Below are 21,968 nucleotides of genomic sequence, written 5' to 3' on the forward strand. Positions count from 1 at the left end.
CACATCAATGGGACACAGCTTGTATCATGACCATTTAAATATCTGCTTGTTCTGGGCTTAGGAGTCTGGTGGGTGGTCCTAATCAGCAACTGACAGCTTTATCTGTATTCAGTCATTGAATGACACTGCCCACTGGACTCCAGAGGCCAGAATAGGCAGAGATTTAAATGACGACTGATCAGAACTTTTCATATCTTTAGAACATGTCAAAAGTTTGTGAAGTGACAGGTAAACTTTTATTTCTTTTGTATTCCAGGCTCTTCTTTTGTTTGAGGTACTTGTGCCCCATGTACCTCTGGTGAATCTGCTGAGGTAAAGTGCTCCACAATTCACTGTTCCATAGATTTCAGCTATGAGCCACATCAGGATGGTTTACACTTTTCTGTACTGGGGCCTCACTACTTCTAGTGCCAGGTGCTAGAGCCAAACTTTATACTGCCATGTATTCAATCTGTGCTTGTTCATTTCCGTGGACAGAATACACTCTACGAGCGACTATAAGAGATAAGTGAACCTTGAGCATAACTGGTTTCTTCCGAACTGCCTGGAAAACATGGATACAGCCATAGGCCATAGGCTATATCCATCTATTCTATGACTCCCTATGACTGCATCCACCTTTTACAGCCACCGGTAATCACATACAGAGCGTTCAGGTTTGGATGAACCCAAGCATGTTCAAGGTTCGCTAGTGGTGGTTGATCGATTACTGAGCTGTGATTTTGCAAAACTCACAATTACAGTATAAGTGCAGAAATGGACGAAACATAGTCACTTGTAGACTATGCTTGGTCCACTGTAATGAAAGGTTTTACTAAATGTCTGTAATGTTTCAATAACACATCACACCCATGGCTTTCTTAGTTGTTTGGGGTGTCCACTATCAGGGGTAGTTATATTGATATGCAAGATTGGGTGTACCCAGGGACTTATAGTGAGATCCTCATATGACCAGCAAACAAGTCACGCCCCCCCCCCCCCCCCCCTGGATGCTCACCACTCCAAACTTTTCATAGTTAAATCTATTTTATCCCTCACATTTTCTAGTACGGGGCAGCTGGTGAAGGGAATAACGTGTGAATACATAGACAACATGAGCAAGCCAACCTTCCTCAACCACTACAAGCTTATAGAGAAGAATCTGCCATTACTTTCTCCACATCAGGTAAATTGTGGTGCATTAAACTACTACTAACTCCAATGAGACGTACCTCCGCACCTGCCCGAACACGGCTTAATCAACTCGGGGGTTAGCTGGTTGGCTTAATCCTGCCACCGGACACATATAGACGGTGCTCAGCAAGCTCAGAAAAAGTCTCTGAATGTCATGCAATGTCCATGGACGTGTGCCGCATCATCTTTACCTCTATTGCATGACATTAAACTACTACTGTATATAATCTTTCTGTACAGTCATACAACATGTCACAATAGGAAACCACTTAGGGGAGACTAGGAAAAAATTGTGTCCTGTGTCCAAAGGGCCTGTTCACACTGAGCAAAAGCGGCGGAGAATCAGCTCTCATGGAATTCTTGTGGAATCAGCGAGGAAAGTGTTTTCCACCCGGAATCGGCTCTCACAAAATATCTTGCAGCGGAGTTCTGCCAGCAGAAGAATGAACATGTCCATTCTTCTGGCGGAAAGCAGATCCGTCATGGAACGTTTGGTGTTACAGATGAGCGAACCTGGAGCATGCTCGAGTCCATCCGAACCCGAACTTTCGGCATTTGATTAGTGGTGGCTGCTGAAGTTGGATAAAGCCCTAAGGCTATGTGGAAATCATGGATATAGTCATTGGCTATATCCATGTTTTCCAGATAACCTTAGAGCTTTATCCAAGTTCAGCAGCCGCCACTAATCAAATGCTGATCGTTAAGGTTCGGATGGACTCGAACCCGAACCCAGTTTGCTCATTCCTATTCGGTGTCAAAATTCTGCCGTGTGAACTGCAGAGCGAAGTTTCCATTGAATCTGCCAAAATTTTAAGGGCGGAATTTTCAGTGCAGATTCAGCGCTGAAATTCCGCTGCTTTTGCTTAGTGTGAACGGGCCCAAATGGACATACAGCGGCACAGCCCCTCGCTGTACGGTTATCAGAGCGTTGTGTACATCACATGACCAGGACAGATCTTCATCTATTGGCAGTAAACAATTAACATTTCCAATGAATAACTGCAAGCAGCAATGGTAAAACCATGATGTAGTCATGCAGATAGTATATTTTTGAATTGTGGGACAATCATTATCCATAGAATAACTTATATTTTCTGAAACCTTAATATGCCTTTGAGAGCCGTGTATTAGAGTCAGAGATGTGCTGGATTTAGCAATATTAAAAAAGCGTGTTAAAAGTTTTGCAAGTAAAACAGGTGAAAGTAGTGGTTGCATCCAAGCCCTGATGCCTAAAAGTCCTGGGGGAGAAAAGGGTCGAGTTTGGATTACGAGAGATAAAATATGGAGATCCCCTTTAAATAAGGCTTACTAATGAAGTATATTAAAGCCAGGATGGAGACCTGGATGCTCCTACCAGCAAAGATTATGGCATCAGATCAAAGAAATGCAGTGAGAATTGATGGCATCACAGGTGGTTGGTATCAGTCATATTTCTGCCTACCTTTATAATTTATCTTATTTATTATAATGTTATTTATTAGACGCATAGGGCATGTATTCCTTCATTTTACACTACCCAAATGTTGTCTGCCTTTTCAGATCCATTGTCTTGCATGGAAATATTGGAGGGTTTCCCAAGCAACCATCCCTCCATTCCTGCTGGCTGTGCTTCCGTAAGTTCACAACTTCAAAGGATTCGGGAAAGAACTCTTTAATAGTAGACTGCGGCTTATGTAAATGAGAAACAAGGAAGCATCACTTAGTTCTTCCCAAGGCAAGAAACATCCGGCTTTGATCTTTATGGCAGTGATGAGAAATGAAATACATGGTATCACCTGGGTCAGTCAGTGCCCAGCGGCCATGCCACATGTAAATGTAGAATATGAGAAGCGGGGACTTGTGCTCCTGATGGGGACAGGGGAGGGGGATGCCACTTTAAGGCTATGAACTATTACAACATTTTCAATATTGCAAAATCCTTCTCCATCTAAAAATAACAGTTTATTATTTTTAGCTAAATGATCAGCTGATTTCTTGTGATTCACATGTGTTTCATTACAGTCAACACCCGAAAGCATAAAGAGCTGTAGAATTCCTGAATTTTATGAAAGACTTGAGTCCGCTTAGTACCTTGATGTACTTTGTAGACAGTTTTGGTAGTCAACACTAGCAAGAGATCCGCAAAAGATGAAAAAAGTTTTGATACACTACTTCAAAGCGAATCTTAACCCACAATTTGCCCCCCCCCCCATACCTTTGGATAGCTGCTTTGAATCCAAGATCTGTCCTGGGGTACGTTCGGCAGGTGATGCAGTGATGGTCCTAAAAAAGAACCTTTAAACTTGCAGCCATTTAAATACATTGCTATTGGCTTCACACAGGGAGATGTGCGGCCCATAACGATATATTTTTAGCACTGTGTAAAAGATGCCATCAGCCGAGTAGCAGTTGTTTTTCTGCTCATGAGCTGACCAATGTCACTTCTACACAGGCAGATTATTGGCCAAATGAGCCTTTCTAGGAACACTCGTTTTCGATAATCGGCCCGTTTAGCCACCCACATTACCTGGAATATTAGGTGTTATCCTGTGCTGTTTATAAAGTGAGGCATTGAGGGTATTTGGAAACCTTCCTTCAAGAGAACCTATCACCTAAATTTCACTGTCCCTATTATGAAAGTTTATCTTTCCCTAAGTCTATCTATGAAGATACAGACTGCCTTTGCAGTCTGTATCTTATACTTTACCCAATTCTGTTTTACGGTGCAGCAAGGCAGGGTGCTGCCGTCTTGATGACGTCACTTTGCGTTGCATAGCTGGAACGCAAGTGCCGTAATCAAGATGGTGGCGCCGGCCTTGCTGCCACCATCTTGTTCGGGCCGGGCGCCACCATCTTGATTACGTTACTTGCGTTCCACCGCTGGAACGCAAATGACGTAATCAAGATGGCGGCGCCCGGCCTTGCTGCCGCTGTGGATGACGGGGGCTTCCTTTTGAAAAGAGCCGGCGCGAGACAGTGAATTAAAAAGTGAGTAAAATAAAAACGCGGCCGAAAAAATAAATAAAAGTATTTACAAATGTTAATTAAATAAATAATTACATTGAATTAGGGAATAATTTTTTTTTTTAATTCCACCGTGATTGGTTCTCTTTCAGTATTCTTTAGATTTGCATTTGCACATTGGGGTACATTTATGAAACATGGTGTAAAGTAAAACTGGCTCAGTTGCCCCTAGTAACCAATCAGATTCCACCTTTCATTTCTCACAGATCTTTTGGAAAATGAAAGAGGGAATCTGATTGGTTGCTAGGGGCAACTGAGCCTGTTTTTCTTTACACCAGGTTTGATAAATCTCCCCCATAGTCTGCCATGCTGGTTAGGCTCCCAAGTTCATAGACGATGCATAACTCAGAAACCTAAACCAGCTTAGCACGCTCGCATTGTCTCGGTGTAGTAATTTATATTACTACTTGATGATTTGTGGATCACCTTTTCCCTTTCAGGACGGAATATTCTGCTTCGCATCTTCTCTGCAGACAGTGGTTAATCGGCCTAAGGAAGACAGATGTGGACTCTTTGCTGTTACATGCCAGCAAGAAGGATTTTGTAATTAACAAAGTGAATCAATGCCTGGTAAGACTCTCAGCACCGCAATCCTGTGGCGAGATAAAACAGCCTAATGTATAATTCACATTATTTTTGGTTAGACGTCTCACAGAGAAGTGTCTGGCTTCAGTTCACCCACATGGTAATGGCCAACCACGTACCATAGAGAATCACTGACTGTGATCTAACCTATGATGCCATCTCGGAGATATCAGCGCACACAAGAATAAATAACCGAGCCCTCTGTCTTTCAGAACAATTCTGTTGCCGATCTGTATCAGCTCGATATGGTTGGGAATCTCATCTGTCACCTGTCTCCGAGCATCTTAAAGACCGGAATATCCTCAAATGTGATTGTGGCCGCACTAAATCAGCTGAAGGCCTGCTCCGGTCTCAGCCAGGAACAAAGTAAAGCAATTAAATACAGAATTTTGGAACATTATGGGTAAGCAAGTTTCTTTTAGTCTGTCAGTGCTCGGTTCATAGATAAGAAGCTTTGTCTCTCTATATTATCGGTATATCTGTGTCCTGTATAGAAACCCATTAAACTGGACGTCTGAAACAGCCCAAGATATGGCGCCCTTCTGGAATCTTCTGACGAAAGAGGAGATGATGATTATAACTGGGAAGGTATCACTGTTAGTACTTAGAAGGCACAATACAATATTGGGGTGCAGGAATTTCTTGGTTTCTAGCCCAAATAGTGTTTTCTGGATGAATGTGTCATACAATGACATATTGTCTAAGGCTGGCCATATGCGATATATGTCTGTCTCTCCCAATATCTTATATACTGTATATATGCACGTTCAGCCATTGTCAGACTGGAGTATTTGGGGCCCACCAAGGGAAATGATCCTGGGGGCCCACCAATGAAGAACCAGTGAGAAACGACACATCAGTCAGTGTTAGTGCTGGTTCTAAAGCAGGGGGCCCACTGGAGGATCCTCCGGTCCTCTGGTGGGCCAGTCCAACACTGCACTCAACTCAGCTAAGTATACATGTATTCTGAAAGGTGAGAGGGGGGTAAGACACAGACAGATGCTTCTGACAGTGGCATATCTTCTCAAAGAAAAGGATTGGGCATGTTGAAGTCCAGCTGCCTGATGCTTTTCTCTTCTGACAACCAGGGGAGAATTAGGAGGCCCCTATAAACATTACAAAGTTGGATATTTCCATTGAATTTGGTGGTTTCGACCAATATTAAGAGATAGAGTAACACTTTCTGGAATAACGGCCGTTATTTTGAAAATCTTGTGTGAATATAGCCTTAAAGTGTTTTTCCAGGTTAAAACAATTGATAGATTATCTACAGAATAGGATTTCAAGCAGTGCTAGCCTGGCTGCCCTGCCGTCATCTGTTCCATGCCCACACTACAGTGAGAGTGGATCTAGAAGCAGTTGGCTCTGTTCTCTGTATAGCAGTGGCCAGCGCCAACTTAACAGCATCATGGCCCCCTTTAAGTGGGACGGGGCCATAATAGCCTTCCAGTCTCTTTCATTCATAGTAAGGTCACAAAAATAACAGTCCTCAGACTGACAAAGACCCGTTACGGTCAAAACGTTGCATTTTACTCAGTTTATGGAATACAGTTTTGAAGCCATTTTCACCATTCAGACCTTATGTATTATTTGATCTCAGGTTGTGTCATGGTAAAACTGCTCTTTTTGTTTCGATCTTACGAAATAGTGACATTAATGTGACACAACTGCAACATGTGAACACAGCCTGAGCAGAAATAATGAGGCAACCAATTAGGCAATGATATAATGACAGTAATTGGAGGGAATCAAGCCTTTAAGTATGCAAATTTTCAGCAATTTGCTGCTCAAGGCTTTCCACATATTCCACACGCCTAACTCAGAATCTCAGCACATATTCGGGAGGTGGGGACGAAATGTTCCAAAATTAAACGTGTGAGAACTTTCTAAATGTCATGACTCAGGTCAGCAGAATAAATGCAAGTTTCCTTTACTGAGCGGTGGTGTATATGGCATTTCTTATGTGTACCCTTTTCTCCTCACTTGGGTTCAGTTCCAGAAGCTGGTATCAGAGACTGTATCAGGAGCAGCCGCCATTGCTCACAGTGATGAGATGCTATCAGGCTTATTCAATACCATTCACCTACGCCGTGCCAACATATCTGAGCCTGACCAGACAGCAGGTAAAGCCTATTATCCTGCTTGTTAGTCACATTCTGCAGACGTCATAAGGATGCCATCTCCCCTCTTCTCTTTGGTATTCAAAAGCCTCATTGTTTGCCAGCTGCCAGACAAATGTCTTTTCAGGTATTGAATAGCCTGAATTATTAAGATCTAAAAGAGAAGAATTGTGATGAGGTCCTGTTCCGAGATTTGGCTGGAAGATCAAAAATCAAATTTTTCCTTCTGCATGACTGAAATTTGAGCATTTGTATCTTTTCTTTTTAGTATCTTTTTAGTTTTTTAGATCTTATAAGATTAATATGTTCTAATAGCTAAAACATTATTGGTGGATAATAACAAAAATTGAACAAGAAACCATTCACATATCCAAAAAGAGGTTACACCTGGGACTGGTATAGAACATTGTGTAACGTATTAGGCTATGTTCACACTACGTGAACACCCGGCCGTTCCGTGACCCCGTGACTTAAGTACTGGCCAGGTGATCTTTCCAGCCGCGGTGCTCTGATGGGGGCACATCAGCGCACGCCCGCATCAGAGCTTCCCATAGCCCGCAGTGAAGCAAGCAACCGGAGCCGCTTGCTTCACTGTGTGAACTGACAGGTCTTTCTGCGGCCAAAATTCACTGAATTCCGGCCGCAGAAAACTGACATGTCAGTTTTTTCCGGCGCCGCATGGGATCCCGGCCGGAGCGTATACGATGTGGGTACGCTTCGGCCGGGATCCCAATAAAAATAAGGCTATGTTCCACCCCTCAAAACTACGGCCGTAGTTCTGTGGCGAGAACTACGGCCGTAGTTTTACGTAGTGTGAACATAGCCTTATAATATAGGAAGAAGTAATCTTCGTTCACGGCATCATATGTAGTGACCAGAATTATCAGTACTGGGGATAATTGCACCAGATATACTGCTTCTTATGGCTATGTTCACACTATGTATCTGTGCGTCTGTATTTTTTACGCGGCTGGAAATGTGCGGCTGAAACTACGGCCGTGGGAAAAAATAGACATGCGGCTGAAAACATACGGTCATTTACTTGGAAATCTGGTTCAACTAAAAATAACAAATAAAATCTTTAGAAAGTGATGCAAACACCTCTGGATGCATCTGGGAAAGCAGGGAAACAGTTTACAGGAATCGCTATTACCGGGGTTAGCGATCCTCTGCAGTAATGCCGATGCCTCTCATGGTTAATATATTTAATTAATAAAACACATTTTCTTTGTAATAAAGTCACTTTCGTTGTTCAATAATTAAATTTAAACGAATCCATCATTTTGCAATAAAATATACTGTTAAAATAAATATATATATAAATAAATGTATATTTATATATATATTTATTTTTTGACTGTATATTTAATTGCACAATAATGGATTTGTTTAAATTAAATTATTGAACAACTAAACTGATTTTATTACAACAAAAATGTGTTTTATTAATTAAATATTAATTAGTACAGGAAGCTCCATAAGCCATTAATTCATATTCCCGGTAATAGAGCATTCTGTACTAATCAACACTTTACTTTAATTAAAAAATCAAATGTTTCTTCTAATTATGTTATCACAATAGCATTATTAGAAGAAACATTTTGAATTATATGTGCACTCAGCTGATTGGCTGATCGGCTGAGCGCACATATATAGAGCCGGTCCGCAGTACAGTGACTTCATTGTGCTGCGGACCAGCGAAGAGGCAACATCGGGGTGAGTATACAGCTCTCACCACCCCCTCTCCAGCACTGTACCCATCCCAGTAAGGAAGGGGGGTCACTTAACCCCTTCCTTGCTGGGATGGGTGCAGTCTGACATCAGTCTGGCCCCCAAGGGGTTAAGGGGGATGCAATACATCCTCCCTTAACCCCTTGGGGGCCAGACTGAAAGCAGCAATCTGTAAAGATGCTGCATACTGTAAGGTGCACAACACCAAATAATTAAAAAAAAAATGCATAGGGTCCCCCCTATTTTTATCACCAGCCGGGTTAAAAACCAAGCGACAGCAGCCTGGTAACACCAGGGTGGGAAGAGCCATTGGTTTAGGCCCTCCCCAGCCTAAATCTTACCAGCCTGCTGCCGCACAGTCCAGGAGCGCCAATTTTGACGCTCCGGGACCACTGGCACCCGGCTCTTCCCAGTACCCCTGGTGGCATTGGGTACTGGGGTAATAATGGGGGGTTAGTGTTAGCCATTTTATACCGGCTAACACTAGGCCCCGACTTAGTAATGGATTCCGTCTATTAGACGGCTTCCACTACTAAGTCTATAAAGTAAAGAAATAAAGACAACACACAAATGAAAAAAAATGTTTTATTCAAATAAAAACACCCCACACCCCTCATTGACCATTTTATAAAAAAAAACCACACCAAACAACCGCTGGTCATCGTCGTAGTCCATGGAATCCGACGTAATCCACAGGATACCGATATCTGAAAAACAAAAAGGGAGAAACACACAAAAAACACACAAACAGGAGCACAACACCCATCATTGTGAGCGGTGTTGTGCACCTTACAGTATGCAGCATCTTTACAGATCGCTGCTTACAGTCTGGCCCCCAAGGGGTTAAGGGAGGATGTATTGCATCCCCCTTAACCCCTTGGGGGCCAGACTGATGTCAGGCTGCACCCATCCCAGCAAGGAAGGGGTTAAGTGACCCCCCCTTCCTTACTGGGATGGGTGCAGTGCTGGGGAGGGGGTGGGGAGATCTTTATACTCACCATCTGATGTCCCGATGTGTCCTCTTCGCTGGTCCGCAGCACAATGAAGTCACTGTGCTGCGGACCGGCTCTTTATATGTGCGCTCAGCCGATCAGCCAACCAGCTGAGCGCACATATAATTCTAAATGTTTCTTCTAATAATGCTATTGTGATAACATAATTAGAAGAAACATTTGATGTTTTAATTAAAGTAAAGTGTTGATTAGTACAGAATGCTCTATTGCCGGCATATGAATTAACGGCTTATGGAGCTTCCTGTACTAATAATATTTAATTAATAAAACACATTTTTGTTGTAATAAAATCAGTTTCGTTGGTCAATAATTTAATTCTAACGAATCCATCATTGTGCAATTAAATATACTGTCAAAAAATAAATATATATATAAATATACATTTATTTATATATTTATTTATTTTAACAGTGTATTTAATTGCACAATGATGGATTCGTTAGAATTAAATTATTAAACAACGAAAGGGACTTTATTACAAAGTAAATGTGTTTTATTAATTTAATATATTAACTATTAGAGGCATCGGCATTCGGCATTATTGCCGGCTATTTTTGAAGTACTCCGTACGGACCGCCTGTCAATCCACGGCCGTGAATTTGCACAGTTCCAGCCGCAAACAATGGTGTTGTTCATTTTTTACGGGTCCGTTTACGATCGGGCCGTAGGCTCATACATAGTGTGCACTGTGCAGCCGTATATCGTATACTTTCCAGCGTACGCATGAATCGGAAAAATACAGCCGATGATTTACAGCCCGCACTACAGCCGCACAGATACATAGTGTGAACATAGCCTTAGGGTGCGTTCACACGTACGTGCTCCTTAAGGATGCGTTCACACATGCAGCAGAATTGATGGCACAGATTTGATTTGCTTTGAATCTGCAACTTGAAATCTGCAGCAGATTCTGAATGTGTAAACGCATCCTATGGCTATGTTCACACTACGTAAGTTCCACAGAAATCAGAGGCGTTGTTTTAACAGCCGTGATTTCTGCGGTACTTACGTAGTGCTGCAGGCTTAGGGAATCCCTGCCGGAGCGTATACACTCCGGCCGGGATCCCTAGCAACACCGTAGAAAACTGACATGTCAGTTTTCTGCGGGCGCTATTCAGAAAACCCTGTCAGTTTACACAATGGAGTGAGCGGCTCCGGCCGCACACTCCATTGTGTGCTGTGGAGAGTTCTGATGCCGAGGCGCACGGATGTGTCCGCATTAGAACTCAGAGACGCTAAAGATCATCCGGCCAGTACTGCAGTACTGGCCGGGATGATCTTTTCTGAGACTGGCCGTTCCATGACCCGGCCAGGTCACGGAACGGCCGGTCTCATACTACTTGTGACCATAGCCTAAAGGGGTATTCCAGCCTCTAACACTTGTCACCGCACAGGATATGTGAGAAATATCTGATTATAATGGCATCTGACCATTAGGCCCCCTGTGAGAATAGGGACCTGAGTCTCTTTTAAGATTGAAGCAATGGGTTGCACGTGCGTGAGGCCACTGCATTCATTGTCTAGAGTGCAGGTGGAAAAGTGATATCAGTATATAGATAAAAAAAAGGATCAGGTTATTCACAATAGCCAAATCCCAGAGCTCAGCCTCCCTCTTCTTGCACAATTACCTCTGTACAGGTCACACAGCATGCCTAGAAAAGTGTCCCATATAACAGGGTTTCCTACCATCTATTTTCCCAATGTCCATGGGGCTTGCTGTAAAGCATATATCTAAATGCTGTTAAAATCATCTCAAGCAAGATGTCTGCCCCCATAATCATAAACTCAAAATCATAAAAAAGAAATAAAAAAAAAAGTATTATTAGAAAATAGAAATAGATTAGGAAAATAGAACGTGTCTCAGTAAAAAAATAAAAATAAATCTTAGTGATTAAAGTGCCAGTCAAGAGCAGACATTGCAGAATAGTACCCCCATGCAAGACTGGTATGTGAACCCTATGCCACAGTGCTTGGTATTTGTGATAGAGTTCCTCAGTATGGCTTTTCTAACAAATTATTTGCCTATTGTATATGATTAGTCAGTGACTACTCAACTATGATGTATCATTAGATCAAATCTATTTATGTGTCAAATATAGATTGTATAGGCATCAGAGCGCCCTCTGCTGGTACAGTGATGATACTGGGTGAAGCCAATGCATTCTGGACATCCGAGGAGCTGCGCTGCATGGCCATAGACACTTTTGCTAAATGTGTTCACATCCTTGGGGCTCTAAGAAGTTTTAATCAGTCTCAGCTATTCGTTTTGAAGGAAAGGGCAAAAATGGTAAAGTTATGGTACTTTGTACAGTCACGGGGCTCAGGATGAAGTGTACATTCAACTACACTTATGAAATTGTTCAAATCTTATCTCAAAGGTTTGGGGTCCATTGTCAGAGTGGAAAAGTTATCACATCGCCACACTGGGACATATAGCCACTTCTCTGAGTGTCAGCGAGATACAAGAGCTTCACCTTCACTCTACAGATATGGTGTCGGCACTCACTCAGCTGACAGGATGGACTCTTCTTCAGGTGTGTGGGCTGTATAGGGTTTCTGTGCTGTTTTATAGTCATGTGCATGTATAAAGAAATTTGGAAAGTCTTCATACTTTCACATTTTGGTTTGTGAAACTTTGTATTTATTTATTTTCTTAAATCATGCTTTCCCCCATGATTCTGCGCTCAATACTCCCTAATGAAGTGAAAACAGAATGATAGAAATCTCTGCTTATTTATTAAAAAGGTAAATTTTGAATATTGCATTCATATAAGTATTGAGAGCCTTTACCTAGCACTGCTCCTCATCCTTGCCCTATTCCTATGAATGAGACAACATCGCAGTACCTGGCATCACCCCTAGGAGCAAAGAGGAGCAGTAGTATACACTAAAGAGGCTGCAGCCTTCACACCAGAGCTGTCAACCCTTCAAGCAGCTGATCAGGCGGGATGCTGGAAGACAGACCCTCACCAATCTCATATTGATGATCTGTCCTATGGATAGGACATCAGTTTTATAAGGGAGGATAAACCTTTAACCTGAACCTGCTCAGCCAGGAATATAGTAGACATCTTGTATTTACAGCCCAGGATTTCCATTTACATGTCCTGTGGCCTATTCTATTGTTTTGTATTAGGAGAACTGTTCTTGATTCAACTGTTTAAGGTGACAATGTATTAAAGTGTCACTGTCGTTATAACTTTCAAAACCTAAATCAACAGTAGATGTGAAATTAAGCAAGTTTGCAATTTACATTCATTATTTATTTTTTAGTTATCATGTCTAAACACAGGAAGTCCAGTGTTTCCCAGGCCATCTCACAGAGAGAAGGCAGTCATGTGACTGATGGACACATTGAGCTGTGACTCTCTGTACTGGCCGGAATTTCTGGTTTTAGGTTTTTTTTTTTCAACCAGCACAAGTCAGAAAATCTGCCTGCAGGAGACTGGACCTGCATTTCTGGTAAGTACAGCGGTGTTTTACAGCATGATAACAGCAACAAAATAATTAATGTAAATTGCAAACTTGCTTTATATCACATCTACTGTTGATTTAGAAGTTGAACGTTATATCGACAGGTACACTAATGTTGACAAAATGATTATAAATAAGGATATGGATATTAGTTATGGTTCATAATCTACAGGAACAGGCCATACTTCATGGTTTCCTTAATGATTCTGGAAAATCAATGAAAGATTTGAAGAGCTTTGAACTGGCTGGATTGGGAAGAAGTCTATGTGCTGCTGACCCTGAGCAGATCGAGCAGATCCACACATTGGAGTTTAGGTAGGTGTTCCTGTAACATTATGTACTGAATGTCATACATGTGTGGTCTGTGTATGCACATGATCAATTCTCATACTGCTCTGTATGTCCTCAGCTCTGTTCATCCCATTCTGCATGTGCTTTATGGAGCCCTCCAGAACTACCATACTGATATCATGTGCTTAGGATAGACCATAAATATGATACTGCTAAATGTCTGACCACAGACACCTCTGCTGATCGGCCACGTTGCTCCGCCCTAATTCGTAGATCATGTTCCCTCAGCCCAAGCCTATTACATGGCTTCTACAATTCTGGTACACGACCAGTGACGTGCTATGATGTTACCCGTAACGCTACTCCTGTGGCAGTTGGCTGTGCACTACTCGGCCAGTGATGGTAACTGTCGTGATGCCAGTGCCAGTCCAGCACACAGGTGTGATGCTGGTCTGTAGTGTGCCCCAAATGGTCGGTGACCTGTTGGGTTGTAGTGGGTACCTTGGGCTCTTGTCACGGTAGTCATGAGTGGCAACTGGCCCATTTATACTATCGGTACCGCCACCTACAGAAAGGGGAAAAATAACTCAAGGTGTGTGGTTTGTGTGTATGGGTGCTGGCGTGTATTAAGGATAACAGTCCCAGTGTTGTAATAATAGAACAGTTTAATGTAGAATTCTTCAATAGTACAATACACTCTTGTAACATAGATAAATCTTTGCTACAGACCTTAGTGCTGGAACTTGTTTGTGCTTGAGGAGGTACTTAGAGAAGTAGAGTAGAAGAGAGGTAGTTGTAGTGATGCTTGGAGAGTTTAGTAGAGTAGAGAAGAGTTTGTCAAAGGAGCCCCAACCCAGTGTAGCAATGTACTCTGCCTGAACTTTGAAGAAATACTTTAGAGTAAAATACATGTACTTGTACCTGTGTTTAGCCTATGTCTGATTACCTTGTGCCCTACAGTGTTGAGCTACCCTTCCTAATAGGGTAATCCAAGCCCCAGTCATGGTTTTCTGGGTGTAGCTAAGCTTTTAGGCCTTCCCAGTCACCTGCATTGCGAGATAAGTTACGTAGACCTCTTTTGGTAGCTTTGTCTTATCCAGGTTAGTTCCTCTTGTGTTTCAGGATACTGCCCTGCACTTTTTAGACATGTTCTTGGCGTGGGTTAGGGTGTTCCTGGACTCTTCTCCCTTTAAGTGCTTAGCACTGCATAGTAGGTATAGTAGGAGTAAATAAAGAACTGGTTGTCTCTAGCTGCATCTGTACACACTCGTGTCTAGACTCAAATGCACTTTGTCCCTGTTAGGGTTTCTGGCAATGGTAGGTTTTTGCTTCCTCTCTCTCTGAGAATCTGGTAGGAACTTCCTCCACCTGTGTCTCCTCCTACAGGGGCCTAAAGAGAACTTCCCTGTGAGTGGTGGGGATGAGTGTGTGCAAAAGAAAGAAGAGATTTGCTTGAAGTAGAGAGCACCTCCTATTGATCCCTAGTAACACATGGTACATATAAAACATAAAAACCCATGACCTTCCTTACCTGTGCAATACATAGAAATACAAAATACTGACATCTAGTGGTGAAACTGTAAAGTACCCTTCATCACCAATTAAACTGAAAAGAGGAAGCTTTTTGAGAGGTGCTAAGGGGAGATAAAAACTACTCATTTGATTTGAAGTATGGTGTGATCAGTAGAGGAAGTTATTGACCAACAGCTAATGTTATGTGTGGCCATTGAGGCTATGTTCACACACCGTCAAAATGACGGCCATATAATAACGGACATTGTTCTAAAATAATTTTTACCTAATGGGAACATAGCCTTAAACTGATGAAAATGAAAGATTTAAAGGGTGAGTCCAATGATGCAGTTGCACATGCTCTCCACTGTTCCGCATGAAGAGGCGCAGCTCACGCCAGCAGGTCAGGTTACCAAGGCAACCATGAAATATGGTTTTAAGGGGCTCTCTGGTGATGAAAGGTATTTTCAAATAAATAAATGAGCACATATTGGCAAATGATTATGTTAAATAAAATGTCATTTTACTACTTTTTGTAGTCTTTCATGTATTCCTTCTGCTTCTGATTCAAACTGTCAACTCTGTCATGGCTATTGCCTCACTTCCTGTCTACTGTACATGCTGTAATAGACTTCCTGCTATACACTCCAGCTGGGAATTTATCCAGTTCTTTCTTCCTCCCAATATACCGTGTTCTCCCCCACTCCCACTATTAACCTCCCTGCACACACACATATTGGGAGGTTAATAGAGTTGGCTAAATCCCAGGCTAAAGTGTACAGCAGGCACAGGATGGTATGGTAGACAGGAAGTGATAAAATGAAGACAACAGACAAGATAGTATGCAGCAGAAGCAGAAAAAAAAACACGGAAGATTAAAATGGTAGAAAAATAACAGCTGAAAATAGGTTTTGTCATCAGTAGACAACCTCTTTGAGCCTGATTATTTGTAGTTCAATAAAAAGATTAGGAGTGGTTTGGTAAAGGAACACTTTGTTTGTTTTCTTAACATTTACTCTGTGATCAAAGGTCTTCAACAATGCCAAATTCTGTTATATTAATATAATAATAATAATCATATTAGTATCATCAGCAATATGGCACATTCCAAAGATAGATGACATCATATGCCTAAGAATAAGCTTGTATGTATATATACTATGACATCATGCTGTAAACTGTCGGGGTGATTCTTGTTTTCCTTTTTCTTTAGTTCAGTCATTTCAAGGATCGGCTCTTACCCCTGTAATCCGAGAGTCCTGCAGGCCTTTAAGAACAAGACAGAGAAGATTTATGGGAAAACTGAAAAGTGGAGCCATTTTCTTCTGAATGACATTGGCCACATAACAGGTAATATTTACATAGTTATGGTATGTAAATGGGCCGAATTCTGCGGCAGAGAGTTCTGCCTGTCTCAGTGTGCCATACATCAGCGGATTATAATAGGTCCATTTTGGGCGGTAGCCCGGGGCCCTGAGCTCCTGGGGGGCCCATGGCCACCCAAAAATACATAATTTCAGTGATGTATTGTCTCCTGGCTACAGTTCTGCCATGATTTGCAAACAAATAGCTGTTTTTTCACCGCAGTTTTGCCCAAATCAGGGCATCATGACATTATCTATCCTGTACTATGAACACCACGCTAGTTCTGCCAAAATTACAGTGGGGTGGGGGGGGGCAGACTTGGTGAACAGCCCGGGGCCTATGGTAAGGTTAATCCGCCCCTGGTGCCATAGCCTGTCTATGGGAGAGCGCACGCTCCTCAGCAGCCACCGCTTTCCGCTCCGCGTGATTCCGGCGTATTTGCTCAGTGTGAACATACCGTAACATAGTGACATAGTTAATAAGGTTGAAAAAAGACAGAAGTCCATCAGGTTCAACTTAGGGAAACCCTAATGTGTTGATCCAGGAGAAGGCGCAAACCCATATGAGGCAGATGACAATTGTCCCATCACAGGGAGAAAATTTCTTCCTGACTACAATGGTAATCAGAATAATCCCTGGATCAACGTATCACCAGAGATCTAATGCCCATAACTTGTAATATTATATTTTTCAAGAAAATAAATTTCTGCTGCCACTTTCTTGGGAATGACATGTCATACTGGCAGTGACTATTATTCTTGTTGTGTGGTCTCCTTTTCCAGCTGGTTTTAGTAAAGAAGATTTCAGGACACTTCATCCAAGACTCATGCCCTATATTCAGCCTTCCGCCATTAAACTTATACCTGAGGAGATATTTAAGGTAATAAAATAAACAGTATATATGGTGAAAAGTATATGGATCTTAGTGCAAGCAGGTGTAAAATCTAGCTCGCAGCCATGTACTCTGCATTGACAAATACTGGTAGTATTATGGATCCTACTGAAGAGGTCAGTGCCTTTAAAATGGCGCTGTCATAGGATCCCACTTGTGCCACTAGTCACTACCTGAAAACTCAGGTCTGCAAGATCTCAGTCAACTGTGCAAATGTTATTAAAGGGGTACTCCGGCGAAAGAGATGTTATCAAATCAGCTATTGTCAGAACATTATAAAAGATTCTTTCCAGTCTGACACAGTGCTCTATGCTGCCACTCCTAGCCGTGTTAGGAAGTGTCCAGAGCAGGAGAGGGTTTTCTATGGGGATTTGCTACTGCTCTGGACAGAAGTGGCAGCAGAAAGCACTGTGTCAGACTGGAAAGAATACATCACATTCTGCAGGACATACATCAGCTGATAAGTACTGGTTAGAAGCAGTTTACAAACCTTTTATAACGTTCTGACACCAGCTGATTTGTAAATTTGTTAATGTAAAATGTGATTTCCATTTACAATGCAGGCGCCCACATTATATCTTTTTTTAAGGATCATAACACAGAGCTTATGCAAACCTATGTGGGTATTCACATGGGTGTGTGAAATAAAAACATATTTAAAAAATACAGTATGTGCGACTTTCATCTATTATACAGCTAAAAAAAAAAAACTACAGAAGTCTATGAAGATAGAAATATACATCAATCATCAATGTTGCATATGATTTTTTAAATGTAATTCAATTTCCTGTCTAGAAGGCTCAGTATTTACTGTACAATACAGTGGTACCTTGGTTTAAGAGTATTTTAGTTTAAGAGCTCACAGTTTTTCAAAATTATAACTTGGTTTAAGAGTAGAGATGAGCGAACCGAGTTCGAGTCCATCCGAACCAGAACGATCAGCATTTGATTAGCTGGGGCTGCTGAACTTGGATAAAGCTCTAAGGTTGTCTGGAAAACATGGATACAGCCAATGACTATATCCATGATTTCCACATAGCCTTAGTGCTTTATCTAAGTTCAGCAGCCACCGCTAATCAAATGCCAAAAGTTCGGGTTCGGATCAACTCGAGCAGGCTCGAGGTTCGCTCATCTCTATTTAAGAGCATTGCTTTGGTGTAAGAGCTCCCTGTACTGGGTGGGAGGGGGAGTGGGGGAGGGGCATGGTCTGCATAGCGGGGTCTACAGCCCTGTTCTTTCACCCAGGAAGTCTCCCTCACCTTCCAAATCATAGCAGATCCACTTCAGGCTGGGGCTTACATCAGGGGACAGGACTGTGGGGGTGATCTCTGCATAGCTGTAACCCCTCTCTCCCCAGACAGAGAGCGCTGCATTATGTGCCCGCATATACCCTGCTCATTCCTTTATGTTCCCTGCAGTCTGTCAGTCCTTGTGTTTCCCATCCTCTTCATTACTGTACAGTAACTTATAATATCACATCATCATATTATTTTTGTTGTTTGGAACCAATTGTCTGCATTTCTATGATTTCTTATGGGAATATTTGCTTTGGTTCAAGAGTGGATTTGGATTACAAGCAAGAGAACGAATTATGCTCATAATCCAAGGCACCACTGTGTGTGTGTGTGTATATATATATATATATATATATATATATATATATATATATATAAATATATATAAAATCTGTACGAAAATAGAGACAAATAGAGAGAGAATATCATTTTAGGAATTACAATTTAAATTGTATTCTTTTCATTTCTTAGGAGCTGTCACCTGAGCAGGTGACGAACCTTGGACCTGAGAATGGAGCAATGGTTACAGAATCCCAGCGAGCCCTGCTGAATAGTGCACAGCTGCAAAGCCTTAGGCAGGCTCTAGAGGGCAGAAGAGCGAGCAGTAACACGTCAGTACTGGTGACAACACACACCACAACCACAGCAACCACGTCTCCTGTATCCATGAGTAAGTAGTCAGCTGTGTGCAACACCCTTGGATACTATGTGCATCTTAGGTATAGTTTAGTTACAGTATGTATGGTAAAGTCTCAGCAAAGTTTTGAAGCATTTTCCATTCTCCAAAATGTAAAAAAAAATATCTTATTTATATACTTTTAAAATACATATCTGTTTAAGACTATGGGGGAAATGTATCTATTTATTCGACAAGAAAATTATTTTTAGATGCCACTTTTTTTCTGCCTGTTTTGACTATTCACCCCAAAATTTGCTAATTTATCATTTGTTGCATATTAAAAATTCGCAGAAACTGGTGCACGGCTACATCTGGTCAACTATTTTGCGACAATTCTTTTCACTAACTTATGAATATTTTGTTAAAGCAAATGTACCACTAGGTACATCGCTTTGTGTTTTTTACATGAACAGACTGGCACTGGCGCAGGGATGCCAGTGGCACAGTCCTTTTTTTGTACGGCCACCCGGCTCCTGCACACAGCGTCGGTCTATTTCTCGAGCACCGGCCGGCATGAAGCACTGGAGGTGGGCCCCCCGGCCCTCAATGTGATGATCTCCTCTGTGATGCGTCACAGAAGGGAGTGGGTTTCATCTCTCTGGGGGCTGAGGTGCCCGCCTCCAGTGCTTCATGCCGGTCGGTGCTCGGGAAATAGACCGGCGCTGTGTGCAGAAACCAGGCGGAGGTTCAATACAAAGACCGCACCACTGGCATTCCGGCGCCGGCACCAGTCTGTTAATGTAAAAACACAAAATGATGTATTTCGTGTTACAGTCACTTTAAATTAGTCCTTTTCAGCTGGGTAAAAAACAGACAAATACTCTGTTGAAGAGGTGCACATTTTAAACTCAACAGTAAATGTCCCCCTATGTTCCTACTACGTAAACGTGATGGCCGTCTTTCCGGACTGCCATCATTTTAGTGCCAAATTATGGCCTTCTCTCGGTAATGAGAGCTGCAAATAATATTCATGATCATCAGCCGTCCAAAAAAGATGTCCGCAAAATCCCATTGTGGGAACATAGCCAAAAGAGAACCTACCTACTTTAATGCTGCCTGAATCAGGAGTCATTGGGGCTGTTCCCAGTGGCCTCTGCCTGCTCCACAAAGTTTAGTGCACTTGGTGCATCATCTGCCTGCCTAGTCTAAGTTATAAGAATAATGGAGAACCCCTTGATTTTAATGGACTCTCTACCACACAGGTAAACCTATTAGAGAAAGTCCTGTGATCAGCTGGTGTCAGAAATACGTGCACATGTAACAAAGTTGATTTAAATTAATAAAGCTTACACAGTGCTTAGTGACATCAATGTAATGTACACTATGGGGGAGATTTATCAAAGAGTGTAAAATTTAGACTGGTGCAAACTTCTCCCAGCAACCAATCACAGCTCAGCTTTCCTTTCACCAGAGCTGGAAGCTGAGATGTGATTGGTTGCTATGGGCAGTTTGCACCAGTCTAAATTTTACACTCTTTGATATATCTCCCCCTATGTCCTACTATGTGAAAAAAAGCCTTCTAACCAGAACAATGGGGTTTTCAAGATTAGAACAATTTCTTATTGTGTAGTCAGTTTGAAAATTAAGCAACATGCAAGTTTAAAGGGAATCTGTCACTAGCTTTATGTCACCTTAAATGAGGGCAGCATAAACTAGTGACATAAATGCTGAACAGATCGGTCTATTACTTACATCATTTTGTTCAGCCGTTCTCCTAATATGCAGGAGAATAGGATTCTTGCCGCACCCCTACTCCCGCCCTCTAGCTGCTGATTGACAGCTGACTGCCTATACACAGCATGGATAGATAAATGCCAATCAGCAGCTAGTGGGCGGATTTTCAGCTTCTCATGAATATTCAGGACTACTGAGCTCACACACACAACGGAGAGGACTACTTATTGTACATGGTATTCAGAAGGACATTTCTGAATCAGTTGCACAGAACAATATAAATGATACATCATTCTGTTCAGCTTCTCTATCACTAGTCTCTGCAACCCTGAGATAGGACACCATAAACCTGCTGACAGAGTCTCTTTAAGCGGTGGCACTGTGGGCAAACAAGCCAACTTTTTTAATAACATTACATTGGCAAGTGGTTTTTTTTTTTGTTTTGTTTTTTTGCCCTTCACATTTCTGTTAAAAAGTGGAAAAAGAAATATCCTGGACGATGCCTTTAATGCTCAACAGGCCTCAATAAAGGCTGAAAGCCATATTATATTTCAGCTTACATTGTATTACAAGTAGAGATGTGCGAATTAACTGTACAAACAAAGCAAAGTGCTTTGTTAGCTCGGCAGTCGGCATATTTGCCGGCTGCTTTTGAACTCTGGATCCAGCTTTTCCAGGTACCCGGAGCAGAGCGGCACGGAGTTCAAAGGCAGCCTGCAAACAAGCTGACTGCTGAGCTAACAAAGCACTTTGCTTCACTTGTAGTGTTATTTTCTCATCTCTAATTATATGCTATAAGTCTCTATAGGCATCCAGCCCAGTAGTAATATACTGGTTTGCTCATCTCTAGTAGTAAAGATTTTCCACCATAGGAATAATTTTCTATCTTCTTCTGTCTTCCAGGTGTGACGATAACAAGTGACTATTGCATTGTGTTTGCTCTTGTTTGTCAGTTGCTGTATCCATGAAGTCAGTGACGCTGCAATATATATCATGACCGGCCGCCCTGCTCTCTGCTTTTTTACAATCTTCCTGACCTTTTTTGGGGGGTTATGTGTATATTCACCCATATTGGGGGACACAAAACACCCTTAAGTCTGCCAGTTATATTGTTAACCATTTTTTTTAAATACATTGCTTTATATATACTGTACACTTATG

General features: G+C 42.0%; 1 protein-coding gene across 2 annotated transcripts in view; it reads left to right on the forward strand.

Moving 5' to 3' along the window:
- The window catches only part of OTOA (otoancorin), a 46,712-nt gene extending 24,744 nt beyond the window's left edge, over positions 1-21,968 (forward strand). The window contains exons 10-23 of one of the 2 annotated variants that reach the window (XM_069981979.1): positions 257-312; positions 1,048-1,165; positions 2,713-2,786; positions 4,617-4,746; positions 4,974-5,164; positions 5,256-5,349; positions 6,755-6,884; positions 11,725-11,912; positions 12,004-12,159; positions 13,272-13,414; positions 16,116-16,252; positions 17,050-17,147; positions 18,926-19,124; positions 21,711-21,968. In XM_069981979.1, the coding sequence (XP_069838080.1) occupies positions 257-312; positions 1,048-1,165; positions 2,713-2,786; positions 4,617-4,746; positions 4,974-5,164; positions 5,256-5,349; positions 6,755-6,884; positions 11,725-11,912; positions 12,004-12,159; positions 13,272-13,414; positions 16,116-16,252; positions 17,050-17,147; positions 18,926-19,124; positions 21,711-21,775 (1,779 nt within the window). In that variant the 3' untranslated portion in view covers positions 21,776-21,968. The remainder of the gene's footprint in view (positions 1-256; positions 313-1,047; positions 1,166-2,712; positions 2,787-4,616; positions 4,747-4,973; positions 5,165-5,255; positions 5,350-6,754; positions 6,885-11,724; positions 11,913-12,003; positions 12,160-13,271; positions 13,415-16,115; positions 16,253-17,049; positions 17,148-18,925; positions 19,125-21,710) is intronic. The other variant, XM_069981980.1, reaches the window with a different exon arrangement.

This window comes from Dendropsophus ebraccatus, chromosome 9 (genome assembly GCF_027789765.1).
Source record: "Dendropsophus ebraccatus isolate aDenEbr1 chromosome 9, aDenEbr1.pat, whole genome shotgun sequence".
Lineage (NCBI taxonomy): Eukaryota > Metazoa > Chordata > Amphibia > Anura > Hylidae > Dendropsophus > Dendropsophus ebraccatus.